The following is a 20,769-nucleotide window of genomic DNA, read 5'->3' on the forward strand; positions in this document are numbered from 1 at the left end:
TTGCTATATTACTTCAGGGGAGTTATTTAACCCTTTCTGAGCCTGTATAAAATGGGAATCATAAATTGCATATTACAAGGTTATGATAGAATAAAGCGAGTTAATATATATAAAGGGATTAATACAATGCCTGGCACTTGATAAGTACTCCATATATGATGGGATGGTTTTGTGTTTGTGTATCATATGAAATGACTACTATTTGGGACTATTTTTGGACTAAGAAAACCCAATAATTTCATATGGTTCACCCATATATTTGTATTTACACATCTTTAATTGTCTGCTAACTTGAGCCAAAATCTCCTTTTCTGTAACTTCTACCACTAGATTAAAATGCTGTCCTTAGGGACCACACAAAATGCATACAATTTCCTTTATGCAAATGGAATATTTCAAAAAGAATAAACTAGCAAGAAGTAAGTTACTCAAGGAAAGACCATTTTCTGGTTTGTGAAACTTTGATAGAGTACAGTCTGCTGGCTGTGTCCGTTATTACGCTCTTGTCTGTCCGCTCTGGACTGCAGCACTGCCCTCTGCTTTGTGGCGATGGGGCTAAGGACTCAGCTCTCCCTATTTCTGCTTATCTGGCTCTGCTAGTAGGGAGCAGTAGATAGAGGGAGACTGTAAGGCTGGAGGAGGAAGGAGGACACGGCTTTTCCTGTTTGCTTCCTGTAAGCTGCTTGTTTATGTCTGCATCATCCTAGTGACTTCTTTGAGTATCACTGAGTACCAGAGCTCACTGCCATCTTACCTGACTTGGGTTTGCTGGTTGAACTGCCAGCTGATGATAACTGGTTCCAAGGGTCTGTCTGCACCTGCCTTTCTTAAATACCCACTATGTGCACCGCGTTGTATGTTAGGCATTTTGCATGCATTGTCTTATTAAATTCTCATACCAACCCTGCAAGGTATATGTTCTTTTCTAGTCAAGCTAGCTTGTGTCGGAGCTGAGAGTCCAGCCCCAGTCTGTCTGGCCGCATGGCATACACTCCTTCTGCCTTGCAGTACACGCTGGGGCTCTTTTCCTGTACCACACTCTCCTCTCTTTCCTTGTGTAGCCAGTTCGGCCATCTAGGAGTGCTGCTTTTCTTCACCATGCTGGACAGCCCAGCCCACAAAGAATGCTCTCTTGTGCTGTTCAAGTTGCTTGTGTGCCAGCTGCCCCCACCCTCCATTCCACCAGCCATGGCGTATCTTGCCTCTGCTTTCTCAGAGGCACTAGAATTTGTCTCTGTTCCGTTTGTAATGCATACAGGCCTGGGCTATTAATCATGCCACAGGCCAGGCCGCACAGCACCTCTGGAATAATGAATGACCCAGCTCCTGCCAAAATGAGTCACACCATGGCCGTGAAAGAAACTTATCTCTCCCTGACTCTCTGCTCATCTTGTTCCTCCCTCTTCCCTTTCTCGTCTCCTGTGATCTGTCTTGCCAGTTGTAATTGGAGCATTTTCTTCTGTCTTTAAGTTCTGAAGTGTCTTTGGGACTTGTTAATGTATCCAAAGGCTTAAACAAGGCCCGTCAAGAACATTTATGGCTTTCTAGCATGGGCAGTTAAGTGTAGCCTGCAAGCAGCTTTGGGTGTATATGGCCAGGAATATAAATGTTCCTTTTGGAAAATGGGAGAACACCACCAGAGGGGGAAAAAAAAAAGAATCCTAATGATGCTATCAAATGAAGGCTTAAAGAAGTAACAGTATCTTCCAAGTCATGTGAGTTGACAGAGGCTGCACAGGTAGTTGTGATGGTGTGATCTTTGGTTTGAAAGGAGTGTTTGGGGGGGATTGAGGAAAGTCTGCCCAAGAGGGGTTCTGAGATAATGTGCACTAAATAAAGGAAATATCTCTTTACTGACCCTTCTCACTAGGTAATCCAGCATTACCTAACAAGTGAGGCCTCTGCATTTCCTTACTGTCAAAATATGCTTCCTCAAATTATTGCTGCACATATATTATCACTTAGAAATGCTTTGGGCTGTACTTGTGTTTCTCACATCACCAGAAATCTAGAGGCAGGCATCCCAGGACTTTTTGATGTCTTCAGAAACCCAGGCTCCTACCTTTCTGCCCTGTCATCATTAATTTGTTGGTTTATTGTCTCATGGTTGCAAGATGGATGCTGTAGCTCCAGATATTATATTTTTTAGTCAAGGCATTAAGAAGAAGGGAAAAGTTAGCAAGACACCAGCTGTATTTGTTCCTTATTTCAGGGAAAGCAGAAGCTCCTAAAAGATGTTTGTTTATGTTCATTGGCCAGAAGTATGTCACATCCCTAACTAAGATCCTTAGCTATAGAGGAGCCAGGATAGGCAAATGTAGCTGTTCTATACTCTGAAATTGAGATGGCAAGAAAAATGGGGTTGAAAATATATGTTGGGTTAGCCAATAAACAGTACCTGCTACAGCCAGATGGAGGGAAATCATAGAAGACTAAGTTGGACAGGCAAAGGTAGTCTCACCTAACAATAGAGGAGAAGGAAATTAATAGTCTTGAGCCCCAGTGTGTGCCAGGTAGCATACCTGCTGATTACATGCATGTCACAGTGCCCCCATTGTGCAGTTGAGAAAGCTAAGCTGTGAGCAGGGTTCACATGTAGCTAATTTAGGAACCTGGATTTAAATCCAGATCTGTCTGATTTAAAAGCATGTTCTCTTTCTACCAATCTATGTTGCCTCTAGAAAATTCAGGCCAATTTCGTAGCATGACGCTGGGATGCCTCACTGAATCTCAGTGCCTTCATTGAGTTGCTAGTACCTTTGGTCACTGGTAGACAAAGTAAGAATATGGAGTAATTATTTTACGAGCCCCTGATAAGAAAGAACAAGGTGAATACTCAAGTCCTTACACTGTGATGATAGCTAAAAGAGAACTGGCCTTGGAGGCAGGAGACCCAGCTCTGTTTAAAACCCGGGTTGCTTTATGGTCTTGGATAAGTCACTTTCTCTTGTCTGGGAAACAAAGGTTGGACCAGATCTTCTATAAGGACTCTACCAGCCCTAGAACACGTAGGTTTTGCTCCTTTCTCTCATATATCTTTCATTTGTCATTCATTCAAGAAATACTTATTAATGGCCTACATATGCCAGGCACTGTTCTAGGTACTTGGAATACATCAATCAACAAACAGAGACCCCTGCCCTGTGGGCCTTGTGTTCGTGTGTGTGTATGTGTGTGTATGTGTGTGTGTGTGTGTGTTGGAGGCAAGGGCCACAAACAATAAACAAAACACAGTCAATTAGTGATGAGTAGAGACATGGTCAGGTCTGTGGGGGACCAATGTGGGAAAGGGGAAGAGGGACAGCAGTGCTGGGGAGGGTCCAGTGGTCAGCAGGGAGAGCACAGGAGTTGAGCAGAGACGTCATGGAGGGAGGGAGTCAGCCAGCACATGCTTGTGACACGCTGCAGGCAGAGAGAACAACTAGGGCACAGACCCAAAGGCAGAAGTGTGCCTGGGTCTTCTGAGCATTTTATTCCCCCACCCGAGGTCTGCTCTTGAGCTCTTCTTACCCCAGTGCCATTGTTCCTTTCAAATGTATTGATTTTCAAACCTGTTCAAGGCTTCCTGGGTTTGAAGGCCACTGACCTTTGACCCTGCTGTAGCAGTTAGGGTTACAGAGCTGGCCACTTCCTTCATACTTGTGCCTCATTTTACACTGCAAAAACACTCAGTTCCTGGGTGTACTGGGAAAATGGTGATAGAACTACCAAAGCCTGCAACTAGGAAGGTTTATCAAAACAGCACAGGGACATTTTGAGCCCACCCCTCCCCACTTCTAGACTATTTTCACTGTTTCCTGTTTAATGCCTCCTGCACAGGGAGTGACTTGGTGTTTTTGTCACGTTCCCAAACAAATGTCTTTGTCTATCAACCATAAAACCTCAGATACAACAGAGCTGAGTTTTCATTATCGCAGTTCCTGCTCCTGAGCCAACCTCAGGTAGGTGGCTGAGCCTTCCCCCTCAGCACTGGAGATGAGCTCGCTGAGCAAGGCCAAGAGCCGGTGGGAAACCGCAGTCACTTGTTGGGCTATGCAAAAACGGGGCCGGGCATGTTTAATGAAAACCTTTGAATACGTCTTGAAACATAACAGAGTAAGGACAAGGGTTGCCTTCTTGAGGCATGCGGAGAAGTTATTGGCATATGAAGACAGTGCATTGTGAAGGTGTGCCATTATTGCCAGTTAAACTGAGAACTGGCAACATTTGAAGTATCCCCCCTTGGTCCTGGTGTGAGGTTAGCATGTGCCCCAGCCACCTGCCGTAAGGCAGATTGCACTTCAGGAAGTAGCTAGACCCCCTAGAAAGCCCCTTCACATTGTGCGGGCCTCTGCCCATACACTGAGCAAGCCCAAGTGTCACTCACAGATTATTGAGAAATTTAGTTCTAAGGAATGACTCAGCTTGAGCTTCATAGTTCTCATCCAGTTACTTGTCTTTGTCATTACGTGGCCTTGACATTAGTTTGATGGGAATAGCAGGGAAAACTTAACTTTGATCTCTCTAATCTGAGTGAGGTTACAGGTGAGAATTTCAAATGATGTACAAGATGCAAGAGGCATTTGAAAGGAGAGGAGAGTGAGAGGCTGTATCAGGACGCAGGCCATTGAACCAAATTTGAAATTAGGTTTTCTTACCAATCTACTGTGAAACGGAAGCAGCAAGCATCTTTTGGGGGTTTCCTAACCTGGTTTTCCATCTGTTGGTTTGTCCCATGCCATGCAATATTTAGAGACAGCTGAGTCATTGACACACAGTGTGGGAAAAGCGTATCGTTAGACATGGAGATTGTACAGGTGGAAGTGGAAGCATTGGCCTAGAAAATTCTGATCTGATAATAAAACTCAGTCTGAGCATAGGAAAGAATACAAGTATACAGAGATCTCTATTTTACATATTAGTCTGTTTACAAGATAGAAGATATTTGTTCATCCATTCAGCAAATATATTGAGCACCTCCTACTGTGCCCAACTCTGTTCTAAGCACCTGAGATATGTCAGTGAACACCACCATCAGAAAGTCTTTCTGTCCTCATCTTACTAGGCTGAATCACAGGAAACTGTTGTTTTTGTAGGTTAAAAACAACTGAATCTAAATAACACCTGCTATATGATGCAGCCATTTTACCCCTAGCTATTTACTGAAAAGAAACGAAAGCATATATTCAAATATGTTTATACCAATGATTGCAGCAGCTTTATATGTAATAGCCCAAGCTGGAAACAATCCAAACATCCATTGACCAATGGATGTAAAAACAAACTCTGATATGTCCATAGACTGGAATACTATACAGCATTGTAAAGGAGTGGAGTACTGATACATGCTACAACACAGATGGGCCTCAAAAACATGCTACGTGAAGAAACTGAACACAAAAGGTCATATGTCATACGATTCCATTTATATAAAACTTTGGAAGATGCAAACTAATCCATAGTGCAAGAAAGCAGATGGGTGGTTGCCTAGGGACAGGGGAGCAGGGCTGGGGACAGGAAGGAGGGGACTACAAAGGAGCAAATGGGATCTTTTGGGGGGTGATGGAAGTGTTTACTGTCTTGATTGTGGTGACAGGTTCTCAGGAGCATGGAAATGTCATGTCATACCTCATGGAATGGTACACTTTAAATATGTGAAGTTTATTATATGGCAATTATAGTTCAAAGATAGTGTAACATATAGCAGCAGTTTTTTAAGTTCAATTGATGGATAAATCTCAGGGATGAATTAACTTTCAAAACCATATATTCATTTTTCATACATTTATTGAAAACTTGCCATGTGTCAAGGCACCACGAATGGTATTGTCAATGAAAAGTAGATGAGGCTATTTCTGTTTTAAAGCTTAGTGGGAGAAATAGGTTTGTGAACAGACAATTGAATGACTTTCCCACAGGCAGTTCTGAAGCAATTACCAGGTTTAACCAAGTTGTCCTTTGTTGATTGAATTTATGCATGCATCTGTGCCTTCCTTCTTTTTCAGAGTGACTTGTGGTCTCTGGGAATCACCGCTATCGAGATGGCAGAAGGTGCTCCCCGTAAGTACCTTCCTCTGGGGTGCAATCTGTTGCTGGTCCTCTCTGTGGGTGCTGCAGTTTCCTTGCCAGGAGCTGCAGTTGCTTTCCTTCCGCTACACCGAGCCCTGCATGCATTCGAGCTGGCGTATTTAGAAAGCAGAGCCATCTTAAATCAACCAGGAATCCATTCATTTCAGAGCTGTGTGAGAATCTTGTTTTTATGAGTAAAAAAAGAAAGAAAAAGAAAGCAGTCTTTGGGGAGTTTTGTCTGTTTTACAGACTCAGTGTATAGTTTATTCGTGAACTGCTCTTCACCTAACATAAAACTGACCAAACTCACAAGACCATAGACTCCAATGTATGAACATTTAAAGCTGATTTTCAATGTGTAGGTTATGCAAACACTGTACTCAATTGCTATCAATCCTCCTAAAATACTGAAGTTTAGGATCATAGATTTCCCTGCTATTGTTTGAGACAGTGTAGCCAAGGCTCTGGTGATCTTGAAACTCAAATTTTTTGAGATCTGGAGCACTGGCATTGCCAGGCGTCTCCTTCAGCTCTGTGGGGGTCGTGAGCATGTGCTCCCAGAGTCCCCTCCAGGAAGTGGGACTGGCTGAGGCCCTGGCTGCCGTAGTGGCACCGAGGCTACACCTCCCGAGGGCCACTCCTTATCAGAGACCAAGGGCGGCAGGGATACTGAGGCAGACCCTTTCCTGGAAGACACAGATTCCTTTGCAGGCAACTTTCACTCAAGCGATCCCCTGTGACTTGCCCAACCTGCCTTGGACTGAAGGAGGGTCTAGGACTTCCACCTACCTTTTCTCCCTGCCCCCTGCCCTCAGGGTCAGACTTGCATAGCAATCTGATGACTCTTCCCCCTGCCTGGGTCCCTTCCTATTTCTAGTCACACAGGAATTTCCCCCAGTAATATCCTTGAATGACTAATACCACCTTGGCTTCTGCTTCTCAAAGGACCAGGACCAAAACAGGCCCTTTATCTGCATGACAGGTCCTTATACTCATGACTTTCACCTTCAAGTTGTCATAGTTTTCTTATTTCTCAGTCTGGAGTTGGTAGCATTCATCTGCAGCATGATTGATTTGGAGAGTTTGTTGACAAAATTGCCCTCATTCACAATGCTAATAGGCAGGTATGAATCAGAAAAATAATATAGTGCAGTCTTAAAACCATATTATCATTCCTAATGAGTGGTAAATGGGGCTAAAAATAAACTTCTACCTACAGAATCCTTTGGCTTTTAAGAAGCATGTATTCTTAATCTAGGTACAAAGAAAAAATTCTCCCAGATGTTTGGAAAGTAAACTAATAAAATATTTTGATTAAAGTAAAAATGTATGAGTGCTTTCGCTGTAAATGATAATGTCATGTTTACAAGTTGAGATATTTTTATAACTTTGTTTTTCTGCCATACTCTGTTTGACTTAATCCTCTGGTCTTCCTGGGGCCAGTGAATTTAAAATCAAAACAAAACATAACCCATGATGAAACCTAAAATGCCATTCAAGATACCTGGAAACAGAGAGAATGGTATTTTGGGCTAGTGCTTTGGACTTCAAGAATCTACGTAGATAACATTGTGTTAGGATGAGTCTTCAGTGTAGGAAATATAAAGACTATGGATTGATGGAATTTTTTACTTTTATAACCTAGGCTTTTACTAATTAGAAATAACTTACCATCTCCATTGTGGTTGTCATCTGATGTTGTTTACTTTGAATGTCAGATGATTATTTACAGCAAAGATGACTGGTTTCTGACCCTTTAATTTAGTTTCCTTAAATACGAAGTAAAAGTACATTCACTAGAAATGTTAACAATGTCAGTTTGAAATGTGTTGTACTTTATGAGATGCCTTTAAGTAGACATTCGCTCTTTTAAGTGCTTGCCAGAGTGGAAGCATTGAGTCTTCTGAGTCCATGCTCACTGCTCCCGTGTGAACTCAGAGTCACTTGGCAGCATTTTCTGCACAGCCAGGGCAGGCTTGGCCTGGGTTTGGCCTCCTGACTGGAGCTGGCCTTTGCTTTGGTCTCTTGCAGCTCTCTGTGACATGCACCCCATGAGAGCCCTGTTCCTCATCCCCCGGAATCCAGCGCCTCGGCTGAAGTCTAAGAAGTGGTGAGTTTGGTCGTCAGTGTTTTGCAGATCTAAGCGTGAGGCTTTCCTGCGATTCTCTTTTGGATTAGCTCAAATCCCTAGGTCCTGCTGACAGGATGAGACTAATATATACTGAGACTTGGTGAATGACTTCCCACTTGCTGTCATTCTTCTTTAAGTACATATTGAGTAGCTACTATTTGTACAGCAAGTCTTTATCACCACACCTTCAAGGTAAGAAACTATTAGCTAAAATGGGTAGTGGAGCCCAAGTAATAACACGGAAGCTCTTTGATTTATAACCCCAAATGATATCTTACCTGGCAGCACAGAATATCTTATCAGAGAGTGTGATAGTTTAGAGAGTCAGCCTGTTAGATGGGCCGACTTCTCTTCTTTTCCTTAGTACAGTAATACCCTTAAGTGCATAAATGCACCTGGTAGTATTTGAGATGATTTCTCTGGCATGTGCATGAGCATTTGTAGGTTTTTTTTGCTTTTTCTGTTGTTTTCTCTTTATGACAGCAGATACTGGCTTCTTATTTTGGGCAGCCACATAACCTTTCCTTTAAATAAGCTTGTTCACATTAAAAGGTGAGAATTTAAAGAAAACTACTACATGAATACTGATACCAATCTAGTGATATTATTAATAGGTGTGGCACAAGTTGTGTTGATAGTAAACGACTGACTGAAGTTTGGGGAACAGACTTCTACAGGTCAAGCCAGTTGGACTTTTGGCGTCATTGTGTACTTATACTGCGACCTTTGTATCTTATTCTATAATTCATTGCTTGCTCATTTCCCGCTGTGGCAATGGTGTATCCTCTCTAATACATTCTTGGTTTTTTTTTGTTTTTTTTTTTCTAATACATTTTTGAATCTCTGATTCCTCGTGTGCTGGAGCCAATTCCTGCACCACTGTGACCTTCTCTCCTTTCTCTAGAGACAAATCCAGGGCGGTGAGACCATGAAGGGACAAGACCGCTCTGCCTCTGTCCACATTCCCATCAGACCAGGCCCTTGACTGGGGTGCTCACGTTTCCCATGTGGCCCCCCACGGGTTCACTCTGCACCACGCACAGAGCAGTCTTAGGGACTGCCAGTCATCTGGCGATGACACGGCAGCCCTGGAGGAACAGGAGAAAGGCACACTGCACAGAGAGAGGGAAGGAGGCAGCTGGCAGTTCTGAGGCCTGCCAGGGAGAGAGCAAGAGTTGCTATTGGTAACAGGGAGGCAGAGCCTTCCCTGCTCCTCCTTCCTCTCCGGAGGGTCCCTGTGGGAAGAGACGACCATTCTCTCCCCAGCAACAGCCTCCCATTGGGCATGGCTAGCACGTGGTCGCACGGCACCCCAGGCCCTGCTGCCTTTCTTCTCCCTGGATCAGACTCCTGGGGACAGTGGAGGTGACAGTGAACACTACAACGCCCCCCTGCTAGATTTCTGTATGTCCTTTGTGCCAAGCCTCTCCAGGGAACCTGCTGTATACAGTGGGCTTTACTTACCCTGCTCCTCCTCTCCCTTCACTGCTGCTGGACATGTATTTTGAGATCTTGCACGGAGAGAGACAACCTGTCCACATATGTGTTTCATTAGACAGGCACTGTGTGGCCACACACCCTGTTTTAAAAATATGTGTATTAACTCTCAGCAGTTAAAAATCTGGTGACTGAGCATGACTTCAGATTTCCGGCCTTTTGTTTTTTGCAAAGATGCAGCAATATTGCCCTGTCGAGTAGCTCCTGCTCCGGTTTAGGGCAAGAGGTTGTCCTTAAAAGGACCCTCCCCAACTCAGAAGTGGGTGTCAGCTGGTTCTGACACTTGCCCCCCATCCAAGCCATGGTCTACACCAGCCCTTTGTACGACCCGCCTGGCCCCACAGAGAGTGAGTGGACAGCCCCCGCACCACCCCGTCGGTTTCCACTGACCAAGCTCCAAAACCATCAACTCTGCCCTGACCTTGTTTGAGAACTACAGACTTTTGGGACAACGCAGGCTGATTTTTCTGCTGCAAACCTTAGACAATCAGAACTAATTCTGCTAGTGCTGAAGGGAGTTGGAGAAGTATGGGAGCCGTGAGGAGGCCCGGCCAGTTCCATCACACGTTGCCACTCTGCCTGCCCTTCCCTGACCCTCGAGGAAGGCTGTTCAGGAGTGTGAGTCCCATAGTGTCACCAGGAGAGGTGAAGAGTGAGCAGGGGTGGGGGGAAGAAAAGCCCTGATAGTGGGTGCTTTCTCACTTAGATCCCGGCCTCTGCAAAGGTGATTGTGCGGCCTCTGGGCAGGGGATGCCCCCAGCACTTGATACAGCTCCCATTTCTCCCCAGTACAGCTCTACTTTTTAAGTGAAAATATTTAAGTACTTAGAGGGTGTTATCTTAAAGGACCAGGTCCAAAGTGATTTAATATAAGTTAGAGTTTGCTTTAATGGACTATAAGGTTGGGGGGAAATGAAACATTTTTTTTTTCTTTTTGTTTTTTTAAAGGACAAGACTCCGACCCTATCCCTCACCCCAACCAAAAGAAACAAAACTCCAAAATATTCTTTTATTTCGATCTGTCCTTTCCCTAAATAAGTTATCAGGTCAAGTGCACTCTTCTCAGTGTATATGTCAACACATGGCCAAAGGCAGGCGCCATTGTAGAGATGGAGCCATGAACTCTTTTCTTTATAAGCAGTCAACTGAGGGTCACTTTCTGCATTATCGAGTTACAACATACCAGGCATATACTAGTCTCTTAGCAGGAACAATTATTTTCCTTGTACCTTTAAGATTAGAGAAACAAAGGCAGTAGCACTGTTCTTCCCCCTGGAAGGAAGGGAGACGCCACCACTGACTGGAGCCTGGCTCTTCCTTCCCCCATCAGTGTGATGAGGCAGGCAGGAGGTTAGGGCATTACTGAATACTCAGGCAGTGCAGCCCTGAAAAAGAGCCTCTGGGAGGATTATAACCTCAGTTGAATTAGAGGAAACCAAGAATGCTCTCGCTCTGAGCCTGCATATCACTGCCAGCAAGTGACCAGTAAGGCTGTGACTCCTGTTTGCTCCTCCTGCCTCCTGTGTGTGGGTGGATTGCAGCTGCGTGGGTAAACCAGCTCCTTGCAGAGATGTTCTCCTCCCTTCTCTTCCCACCCCACTCATCCACGCTCACCTGCCCTCGCAAGTATACTCAGCGCCATAGCTTCCCTCCAAGGGTTTCTGGAGACGTACAGGGACGACTTCATTCCTCTAAGAACATGGTCAGTCTTGTTTCTTTCACATGCCCTCTAAATTTGAAGAGCCCACACAGGCAAAGCAGCGCTCAGTTGAGATCATTAGAAAAATATAACTTCTTCTATTAATAGATACAAGATTCTCTGGTCCAAACCGCTTGTGCCCCAGATGCAGACTTGGAGGCCCGGCAAGGCTAAGTGGCGTGTCCAGACAGAGTCCCAGTCTCCTCACTGGGAGAGCCAGCCTGGAACCCCAGGCCCCTGCATATACTCCGGAGCTTGCAGTCAGTCACTCCTGTTATTTTATGAAGCATCAGTTCTGGTTCTTTCTGAGTTGTCAGGTTCTTTTGTTTTGAGATATGACAAAGCTCTTGTGTGTGTATATCTGTGTTCTAAAAATAATGATAAGACAAAGCAAATATAGAAAATACTTCCAACAGACTGAATTTCCTAGTAGTAGTGTGACCTTGGACTTTATTAAAATCAAAACAAAAACTACTACACAAACTTTTAAAATTAATCTTTTTTGCACAGTCTCCTTGGAAATAACAGCCTTGTCAATTCTCCTTGCTTAACCTGTCCAACATTTAAAAAACACTTTATTCACTAAATTCAACAGAAACGGGGAATAAACAACTTCAAATTTCTGTACTCCTGTCCTAAAGGCAGATGCTTTGTTCCTTAAGCCTGGGAATGGTCAGAGTCTGCTGGGACATTGTCATCATAGTTACAGTAATAATAATAATAATAATAATAATAAACACATATATGGCATTTGTGATACCAGACACTTATCACCACCAATATTTATTTGAGATAAGTACTAATAATATCCTCATTTGCAGCCAGGGAAACTGAGGCACAGAGAAGTTAAGTAATTTGTCCAAAATCACACAGTAAGTGATGGAGTCCAAAGAAGAGAGAAAGAAGGTAGGGCCAATGGAAATTTTAAAGGTCAGATTGCACTAAGAGAGTCTTATGATTACCAAAACTTTTAGCCCAGCTGGTCATGATGGTTAATGTAACAATCTTTAAGGCATTTTAAATTACCCTAACACAATTTAATGTATAAACAGGATAAATCTGGGTATATGAAACATTTGGTGGCACCAGTAGTAGAATTAGTGCCCTCAGACTATAAGCACCAATCATTAGTATTTATTTCTCCCTGCCAACTCTTGGAAAATTAGTATTACTAACCTTAGGGCTTTATTTTTAAAGAAACAGAAGTAAATTACCATCAGAGATTCCAGCAGTATAGTTATATAAATGTACTTTGAACCTGTTAAAACACTCAGAAAACAGTCACATAATATTCAACATAGGTGAAGTATTTTCACTTTAAATTAAATGTGCAATTAAGCATATTAATTTTTTGGTCACACTAACTAAAATAAGAGACTTTGAATCCTTCTTTGAAGACTTAAGTAAGCATTATTTTCTCCTCAAACCGTACCATCTGAAGAGGAATACATTACCTATGGGATACATTACCCACCATATAGTTCTGCACATCTAGGCCCAAAGTTATTCTCTTGAATTTCTCTTGAGGTTCTCTTTCAGCAGGAGGAAGACTGGAAAGACAGCTTTGTTTGATAGCTGATTTTATTAACCCTTAAACACTGTTCCATCCTAGAGATTTGGCAATTTCTCTGGTTGTTTTTTTTTTAGATGTCAGTATCAGGGAATGGAAAATTCAGCTTACTAAGTCTGGATCTCATTTTTAAGTTAGATGTGATTTATTTATCATCCTCTAATTAATAGTTGAGCACTTTATGTAAAAAATGAACACTTTCCTCTAGTTGCCAACCAGAAAAAAGAGAATTGCCATTTTCATTCTTTGTGAATATTTAATACCTTCTGTCTTAATTTGTTTTTGTTTTGATCTTTTTAATACTGGTTTTCCTACCTAGAAAAGCATTGTGTGGAGCTTGTCTATTTCTGTTTGCAGACTAACCTCATTCTCTTCAGTTCATTCCTTAGGAGAGTCCATTGTTTCATTACAATTTTCTTATAAGGTCTCTCCTTAGATTATATTGTATTTATGCCTCCACATATTTATTTGACTAATCTGAGAAAGAAAATAATGTCTGCTCTCCAAACCTCCCTCTCTGTCCCTCAAAAGCACAGATTTGAGGGTAGCCATATTGCAGCTCTTGCCCAGAACTTTCATCCATGCATGCATTCATTCATTCATCAAACACGTAGAGCAGATAGTATGCTCATGATACGAAGATGACTTGGGAACATCCTGACACAGCTGAGAATTTCCAGTGTGCAAAGATCAGGGGAATGGTTTGAGGAACTTAATAGGGAAGCTCGTGGATTGTCCATCCTGTTGTCACTATTTCTAGTCCACACTGTGGCCAATCCTGATTCATCCTGGGGTGACCTCAAGCACAGTAGGTGACTCTTACTTCTATGTAAGATATTTTAAAAGCGTGAACACAGTTTTGAAACTTAGGGAGGAAAAATTACCAACAAATCAGTACTTCAAAAACGTGGAATAAGATGAAAAACTGCATTGGCCTAAGCAGAAATAGAGTGGTGCATACACAAGTGCCTTCTCGCGTTTGAATGTTGAAGAACATGCTCCCCATTGTGTTCTCACATATACCTCTCACATATATATGTATGGCCTGAGGACTATATTATACACACACACACACACACACACACACACACACGTCCTGGGGCCAAGCTTGGAAAAGACTTGCTCTGAGGATCCACTCCTGTAACTCCACAGTACACCACAGGAGGGGGACAGAGAGCACAACACTGATCTCTGGGCAGGGTGGAGAGGGTGACCAGGGTTTCCCCATCTCCCTGCAGTGCCTTCGAAAAACATGCCGTAGAGTCATGAGCCTAACTGTTTATGACTCTGAACAATTTCTTGGAACTTTCAGCAAGAACATACATGAATCATAGCTAAAGTCCACCGTTAATTTGTGTCACATTGTGGACTTGCTGCCATAATCCTAGGTATGGTATCTCTCACAGCTCTCCCTGCCCCTGTGAGTCTCTGGAATAGGGTTTATCTTTGAGGAAATATTGCCTTGGAACTTTCAGAGAGGGAGATAAATTTGCTTCTGAGTTTGAACTTAGTCCTTGAAAGTTAAATTTCCAAGTCCTTGAGTTAATGGCAAAGATGCATATACATCCTGTTCTTATTCATTGGAAAGCAAAGTTCAAAAGTGATTCTGAAACTACCCTTTAAAATTTTGCCTAATCGAAGTTCATTTTGCCATAGAAGAATCTCACTCATTCTACAAAATGCACACCCCCTTACCCATTCAGTCTTGTTTTTACTTTTCTTTAGCTTGCGTTTTCTGCCTCATTTAAGCAGCGCATCTCTATGGCCTCTGACATACTGCACTCTCATCCTAGCTTCAGTTTTCCATTGATTGCCTGCACACCTGAACTGTCCTTTCTTCAGAGCAGTTTCCTCCTGATACTTTCAGGCCCACCCCTGGGCTCCCTAGTCTAGCAGCCCTTCCAGGTGTGAGTCCTATGGAGGTCTTTTTCTTCCCCGATTCTTTTTGGTCTTCTGTGTAACATTCTGTATAAACTGTGCAAAAATGCTTTCCTGTCTCTTACTACTGTGTTACCTCCATGGTGCGTTGATGGTGATGATGCCTTGAACCCCACTATACCTGATATAGTGCCAGACCTATTTTGTGGTTGGTGGGTTCCTATGCTGCCCAATTGGACCTTTTCTGAAAACAAATTCTAGCATTTCAGAAAATATATTAACAAGTTTGCTTTTCCTTGGATTATCATTTTATCTGTGGATTCATCTCTTTTGTTTGACAGGTCAAAAAAATTCCAGTCGTTTATTGAGAGCTGCTTGGTAAAGAATCACAGCCAGCGACCAGCGACAGAACAACTGATGAAGCATCCATTTATACGAGACCAACCTAATGAGCGACAGGTCCGCATTCAACTCAAGGACCATATTGATAGAACAAAGAAGAAGCGAGGAGAAAAAGGTTAGGCGCACATTTGTTTTTCAGCAAAAGAAACAAAAGATGGGATGAATCCTGATCTATTGATGTATTTGGAGGTGACGTGGGCATTTCAAATGGGCCTGCGTTACTCTCTAGTGTGAGGGGCTGCCTCTGAGATCACAGCCTCTGGGCATCAAGTGGGTGAGACTACTAAAGTGGAATCTTTCATGAAAAAAATAGAACTGCAAAAACCATTACCTCTCCCAGGCACTGAACAAAGTCATGTTGAGTGATACTATGAGGCGCTTTTCTATGACAAGTGATTTTCTTAATTCAAGTGAATATTCATGTGTAAAAGACTAAAAAGCTATAGAAGACAGAAAACCTAAAGAAAAAAATTCATCTAGTTGACATTCTTCTATACTGACAGCTTCAACATTTAAGTTTTTGTGCTCTGAGGCTCATTTCTAATTCAGTTATTTAGAAGTCAGAAAGAATTTTCTTATAGTTGCAGTGATAGGAAAGATCATTAGGTTGCCAGGCGTGCTATCTGGAGCATCAGAGTTTGAGCTGAAGGTCATTTAATGCACTGCTTTATAAAATAGATACAAAATCTCATCTCTTTATGACTTGTACAGCACTGTCTTTTCACGGCATCATTGGAAAGCACATGAATCCAAACTTGGGGTTCCAGGACTATGCCCTAGCTGCTGAATCAAGGCTTACAATTCCTTAACTAACATAGGAATTCTGTGCTAATACTATACATCAGGAAACAAGAAAGGGAGCTGCTAAAATGAGGCAGAAAATGCAAACTGGAGAAAAGTCAAACAACAGATAAGTCAGGAGTGCATTGTGTAGAAACGAGTAAAATTCTTATAAAGTGAATTTTGATTAGGCAAGTTTTTTAACTGGTAATTTCAGAATCAATTTTGAACATTGCTTTCTAATTACTAACTCCAATTAACTCATGAATCGGGACTAAAGTCCACCATTAATTTCTACCACGTGTGGACTTGCTGCTATAATCGGTATTTTATCTCTCACAGCTCTCCTCTGCCCCGTGCATATTTGGCATAGCGTTTATCTTTGAGCAAATAGTTCCTTTCTAAGGAAGATAAGTTTGCTTTTGGAGATTAACATCCTGGCTGCATTCTGACCAAGGTGAAAATCCACATGGTCGGGAGCAGGTTTAATGGGTGCCTGAGCATCAGGTAGGGAGGCAGAAAAGGGAGGGGCACAGGAAGGGGGGATGGGGAGGACAGCAGTGAGGACTTCCCGGGTGGAGAGCAGGAGGGGGAGCTGGTGACAGTGAGAGGCAGTGTGGGGCTGGGAAGGTGGGCACTAAGAGTGTGGTGGGAGTAGAGGGGACGACCAGAGATCTAGGATGGGAGGGAGGTAGATGGTGATGTGCTTAGCCTCACTTTCCTCCCCTCCACCTCTCTCCCCTTCTCTTCAATTCAGAGGGAGCAGTGGAAGGTGATGGATAGCATAGGATGGGGTTGCTCTTCTTTTGTTTGCATTTCCCTTCCTCTTTGCCTGTGCAGTTAATACCCATAACCCAGCACAGTGTGTCAGGGCTTGGGGTGGGGCAGTGAGCAGTGTGGGAGACCAGACTGGTCTGGAGACGTAAAATCAACAGAGGGCTAAGGCAGGAGGAGAAATCCTCAGTGAAGGTGAAGATTCCAGGAAGGATTCTTTCTTCTGCAGCCAGCCTCAGGAACCTGCAGGGAAGTGTGTGATCAGGTTAGACTCAGGGATGGGAGGTTATGAGGCTAAGCCAGAAAGGAGGCCCATCTCCAGGTGTCAGTGGGTAGACAGGGATAACATATCCAGTCAGACTCAAGGATCTGGGAGGCCAGCCCAAGCTGGAGGGACGAGACATGAGGAGAAAGGGATGGGTGGAGGTCAAAAACTAGGACTGATTTCTCAACTGCTCTTTGTCTAAGGTGGTCTTGGGCCTCTCCATGAATTCAAAAATTTTCAGGAAATATTTTAGGGCAGTGTGTCAGATATGCAAACTTTAGATCCCAAATTCTCTAAAAAGGATATTTTATTCTACTGTGGATATATAAAGTAGTTTAAGTGCTCAGACTCTATTTTCAGGTTCACATTCTGGGTTCAAATTCAGTTATGTGAACTTTAGCCAAGTTTTCTCATCTTTAAAATGGGATTAAGGGTATAATAATACCATCTATTGCCTGGCAGTGTTGCAAAGATTAAATGAGATCATGCATGTAAAATGCTTACAGCAATGTCTGGTACATAAATGCACTCAATAAATACAAGCTGTTCTTTTTAAGGCCATCCTTTATAGATCTATAATTCTTCAGGATGACTCAAAGGTATTTTGTGAGAACTCGTGACCTTTTTCCCTCTGACCCATGAATAAGAGGGTAAAGTTGTGCCTCAGGTTGTTTTCACATTTTTTGGCACAAACTCTGGAATATGACTCAGAACTCACCATGCCATGAAGATAGATCATTTTCAATGTGTTCATTCTCTACAGAGTGGAAAAGTAAGGTTCTTGGAAATAGGTATGTTCAAAAGTTATGTGGTAATTTAAGGAATCTAATCCTATTTGGGCTTAGGCCACCAGAATCACACTTCTAGTCTCATTTTTGTCTGTTCCCCAAGGAAGGGTATTGATCAAATGAGATCTCATTCCATTTGCTCAGTTTGAGCAAATGACTTAATTTGCTTCCTTTAGTACTACTTATTACTCTCTTAGTAGTTCTCTCTATGACCAGTTTTGGTAGAATCAAGCAATTTTACTTTGCATTGCTTTATGATTTTTTAACCTTTTATTTTTTCCTTAAGATATGTTGACACATGCTAATTTATCCCAGTGATATAAAAGCAATCAAACCAAATTCTGGTGAAGTATTAAAATTGAAGAGCCTGAAAAATGAAGGTTTTACTCTAGAGAGTAAAAGTAATTGGAATAATTGTATGCTTCTTTCCCTTGCTGTAATTTCCTTTATTAGATAAAATTTCTGCATTTTACTTTGAACTCTCTATTCATACATTTCAGAAAAGTTTGGAATATTAAACTTCCAGTGTGGAATCTTAAAACACTTTATGTAGGTTTTTTACATTTTAACAAATATTGCTTCAAAAATAAATAGCCTGAAAACTTCATACATATCTAAATGTATGAAGCTAATTTTTGATTTTAGAAAATACACTTGAATTCATCATGCTTTCAGTGTTGTTTCATAATCTCTTTAATGTCTCAATGGCGTGGATGTCAAGGTGTGTTTATAAATCTGAGAGTTCTCACTGCATGATTGCTGCCTCCTGGTGATAATATAACAGAATTGCAGTTTTAGTTCCTTTTTAGGGATGTGCAAATATCTCCAAGGTTGTCATTACTAACCCACAGCTATGAAGAGATAACAATTGTGTGACACCCTCCCTTGCATAAAAGCTCTTCCAAGAGCTCCTCATTGCCCACAGAAAATAATTCAGCATAGCATATGTAAGAATCAGTGAACCATTTCATCCTGCCCACCTTTCTCTCTCTGTGTGGTTTTCTCCCACCTAGCTACTCACAGCTCATTGTTTGCTGAACATACCATGCACTGTAATACTGCCAGCCTTACTCATGTGGGTATGAGCCTTGGAATACCATTTTCCTGCCACTGCCAGCTGCCTGGAGAAGGGCCACTAACCTCCCAAGGCTCAGCTCATTTCCACCTCGAAGACATCACTGTCCCCTCCTTCATGAAGTCAAGTGGAACTAGCTTCTCCTTCCTCTGATGTTTCACTGTTCATTTTATGTACTTCTATTTAGCATATGATATGTTGGAAAGAGCAGTGGTTTAAAGTTGGAAAAGTTTTCTGGATTGAATTCTAAATTCAAATCCCAGATTGGGTTTTTATTAATGAGATGACATTGGTCAGAATGTTTAGCCTCTTGTAATCTCAGTATCCTTGCTTGAAAATCAGCCATTATTTTAGAAGATTATTAAGCAAAATAAATGAGAGAACATAGGTAAAACTATCTAGCATTAGTGACTGTGATGAGAGACACTCAGTAAATATTTGTTTCTTTCCTTTCTTCATAATCATGGAAGCTCTGATTATTGACTCATCTTGCCCATTAGATTCTGATCTCCTCCAAAGCAAAACTCAGTCTTATTCTTATATGTGAACTTGCTTAACATTTTACTGAATTAAATGAATTTCCCTAGTGGATCAATCAGAACATATTTTAACTATATATTTTTAGTAGCACCCATTGTCAAAAGTTGATTTGTTGCATTTATCAAGATAATGTCTGGACAATTTGTGAGTCCATGTAAGTCATAGTAAAATCTTACTTTAAAAACAATTAATACCATCAATAAGTTAATGATGGGCCAATAGGTTTGGTATGAATTTATAATGAGAATCAACACAAACAGAAAAGTTATTTTTCAGTTCCTTATCTTCTCTTCCATGTGAACATTAGGCATTGAAGACATATATCTAGAGTCAGCTGTGATAATCTTAAATGTGGTTATTTCCACATAAAAATCCACCTAGTGGGAACTGTTGAATTGTAAATCGGGAGGCCTGGAGTCTGTTTCAGCTCTATGTTAACCGCGGCTCTTTGAGCTTAATTTGTTTATCTATAAAAGGAGGGGCATTGGTCTTTACTGAGCTGTATCATCTTTTTATGTGCTAACACTCTGGGAATCTCTCTTTAGATGAGACAGAGTATGAATACAGTGGAAGTGAGGAAGAAGAAGAGGAGAATGACTCAGGAGAGCCCAGGTATGCAAGCCAAAGCCAAGTCTAATTTTCACATTCTGAATTGTGCTTGTGCGGAATTTACTTTCTTTTTGATTTATAGGTTCATTTTTAAGAATCCACCAGGGTGGTCTTACTTAATTTATGGCCCATGAATATACTCATTAATTTGGGAAAATTTCCCTAGGCAGACTCTTACAAAAATGTGGAAATCAGCATATTCTTTATCTTATCCCCCAAGATTTATAGTCTGTCTCCTAAGAGCTTGTTTCCTCATATATGTGCATGTAGAATGGGTAGGAGGCAATTATCTGGGTAATGCAGGACTACAAGTACTTGAAATTGCAACTTTCTGGAGACCTAAGTGATATTTTTGGACTAGAGTTCTGCAGTTCATTACTTCATACCTTTGGGAAGCCCATTCAGGCAGCCACTGTCCTTGTCATGTGCCTTAGTATTTTTACCACCACCTAATCCAGGAGGACATGATTTCCAGGAAGTCAAATTACATGCTAGAAGTGAAGCCCAAATAGAAACTCGCATGCCATTCCTGCTATCACATGCTACACCCCAGAATCAAGTGCTGCTTTATTATTGTCATCCCTATACTTTGTATTTCACTTGACTTTGATTCTAACTTTCTTCTAGTCTGTGTTTATAAATAATTAAGACTGGTGGGCTCACACTGCCAGGATTTCTCTCTTGGGAGAGAATTCAGCTGGCAGCAGCTTGGT

General features: G+C 42.0%; 1 protein-coding gene across 4 annotated transcripts in view; it reads left to right on the plus strand.

Moving 5' to 3' along the window:
* TNIK (TRAF2 and NCK interacting kinase) overlaps window positions 1-20,769 on the plus strand; it is a 380,956-nt gene that overhangs the window by 263,455 nt on the left and 96,732 nt on the right. For all 4 annotated transcript variants that reach the window (XM_012736386.3, XM_012736389.3, XM_012736387.3 and 1 more), the window contains exons 8-11: window positions 5,985-6,039; window positions 8,080-8,158; window positions 15,165-15,340; window positions 19,993-20,059. In XM_012736386.3, the coding sequence (XP_012591840.2) occupies window positions 5,985-6,039; window positions 8,080-8,158; window positions 15,165-15,340; window positions 19,993-20,059 (377 nt within the window). The remainder of the gene's footprint in view (window positions 1-5,984; window positions 6,040-8,079; window positions 8,159-15,164; window positions 15,341-19,992; window positions 20,060-20,769) is intronic.

This window comes from Microcebus murinus, chromosome 1, assembly GCF_040939455.1.
Source record: "Microcebus murinus isolate Inina chromosome 1, M.murinus_Inina_mat1.0, whole genome shotgun sequence".
Lineage (NCBI taxonomy): Eukaryota > Metazoa > Chordata > Mammalia > Primates > Cheirogaleidae > Microcebus > Microcebus murinus.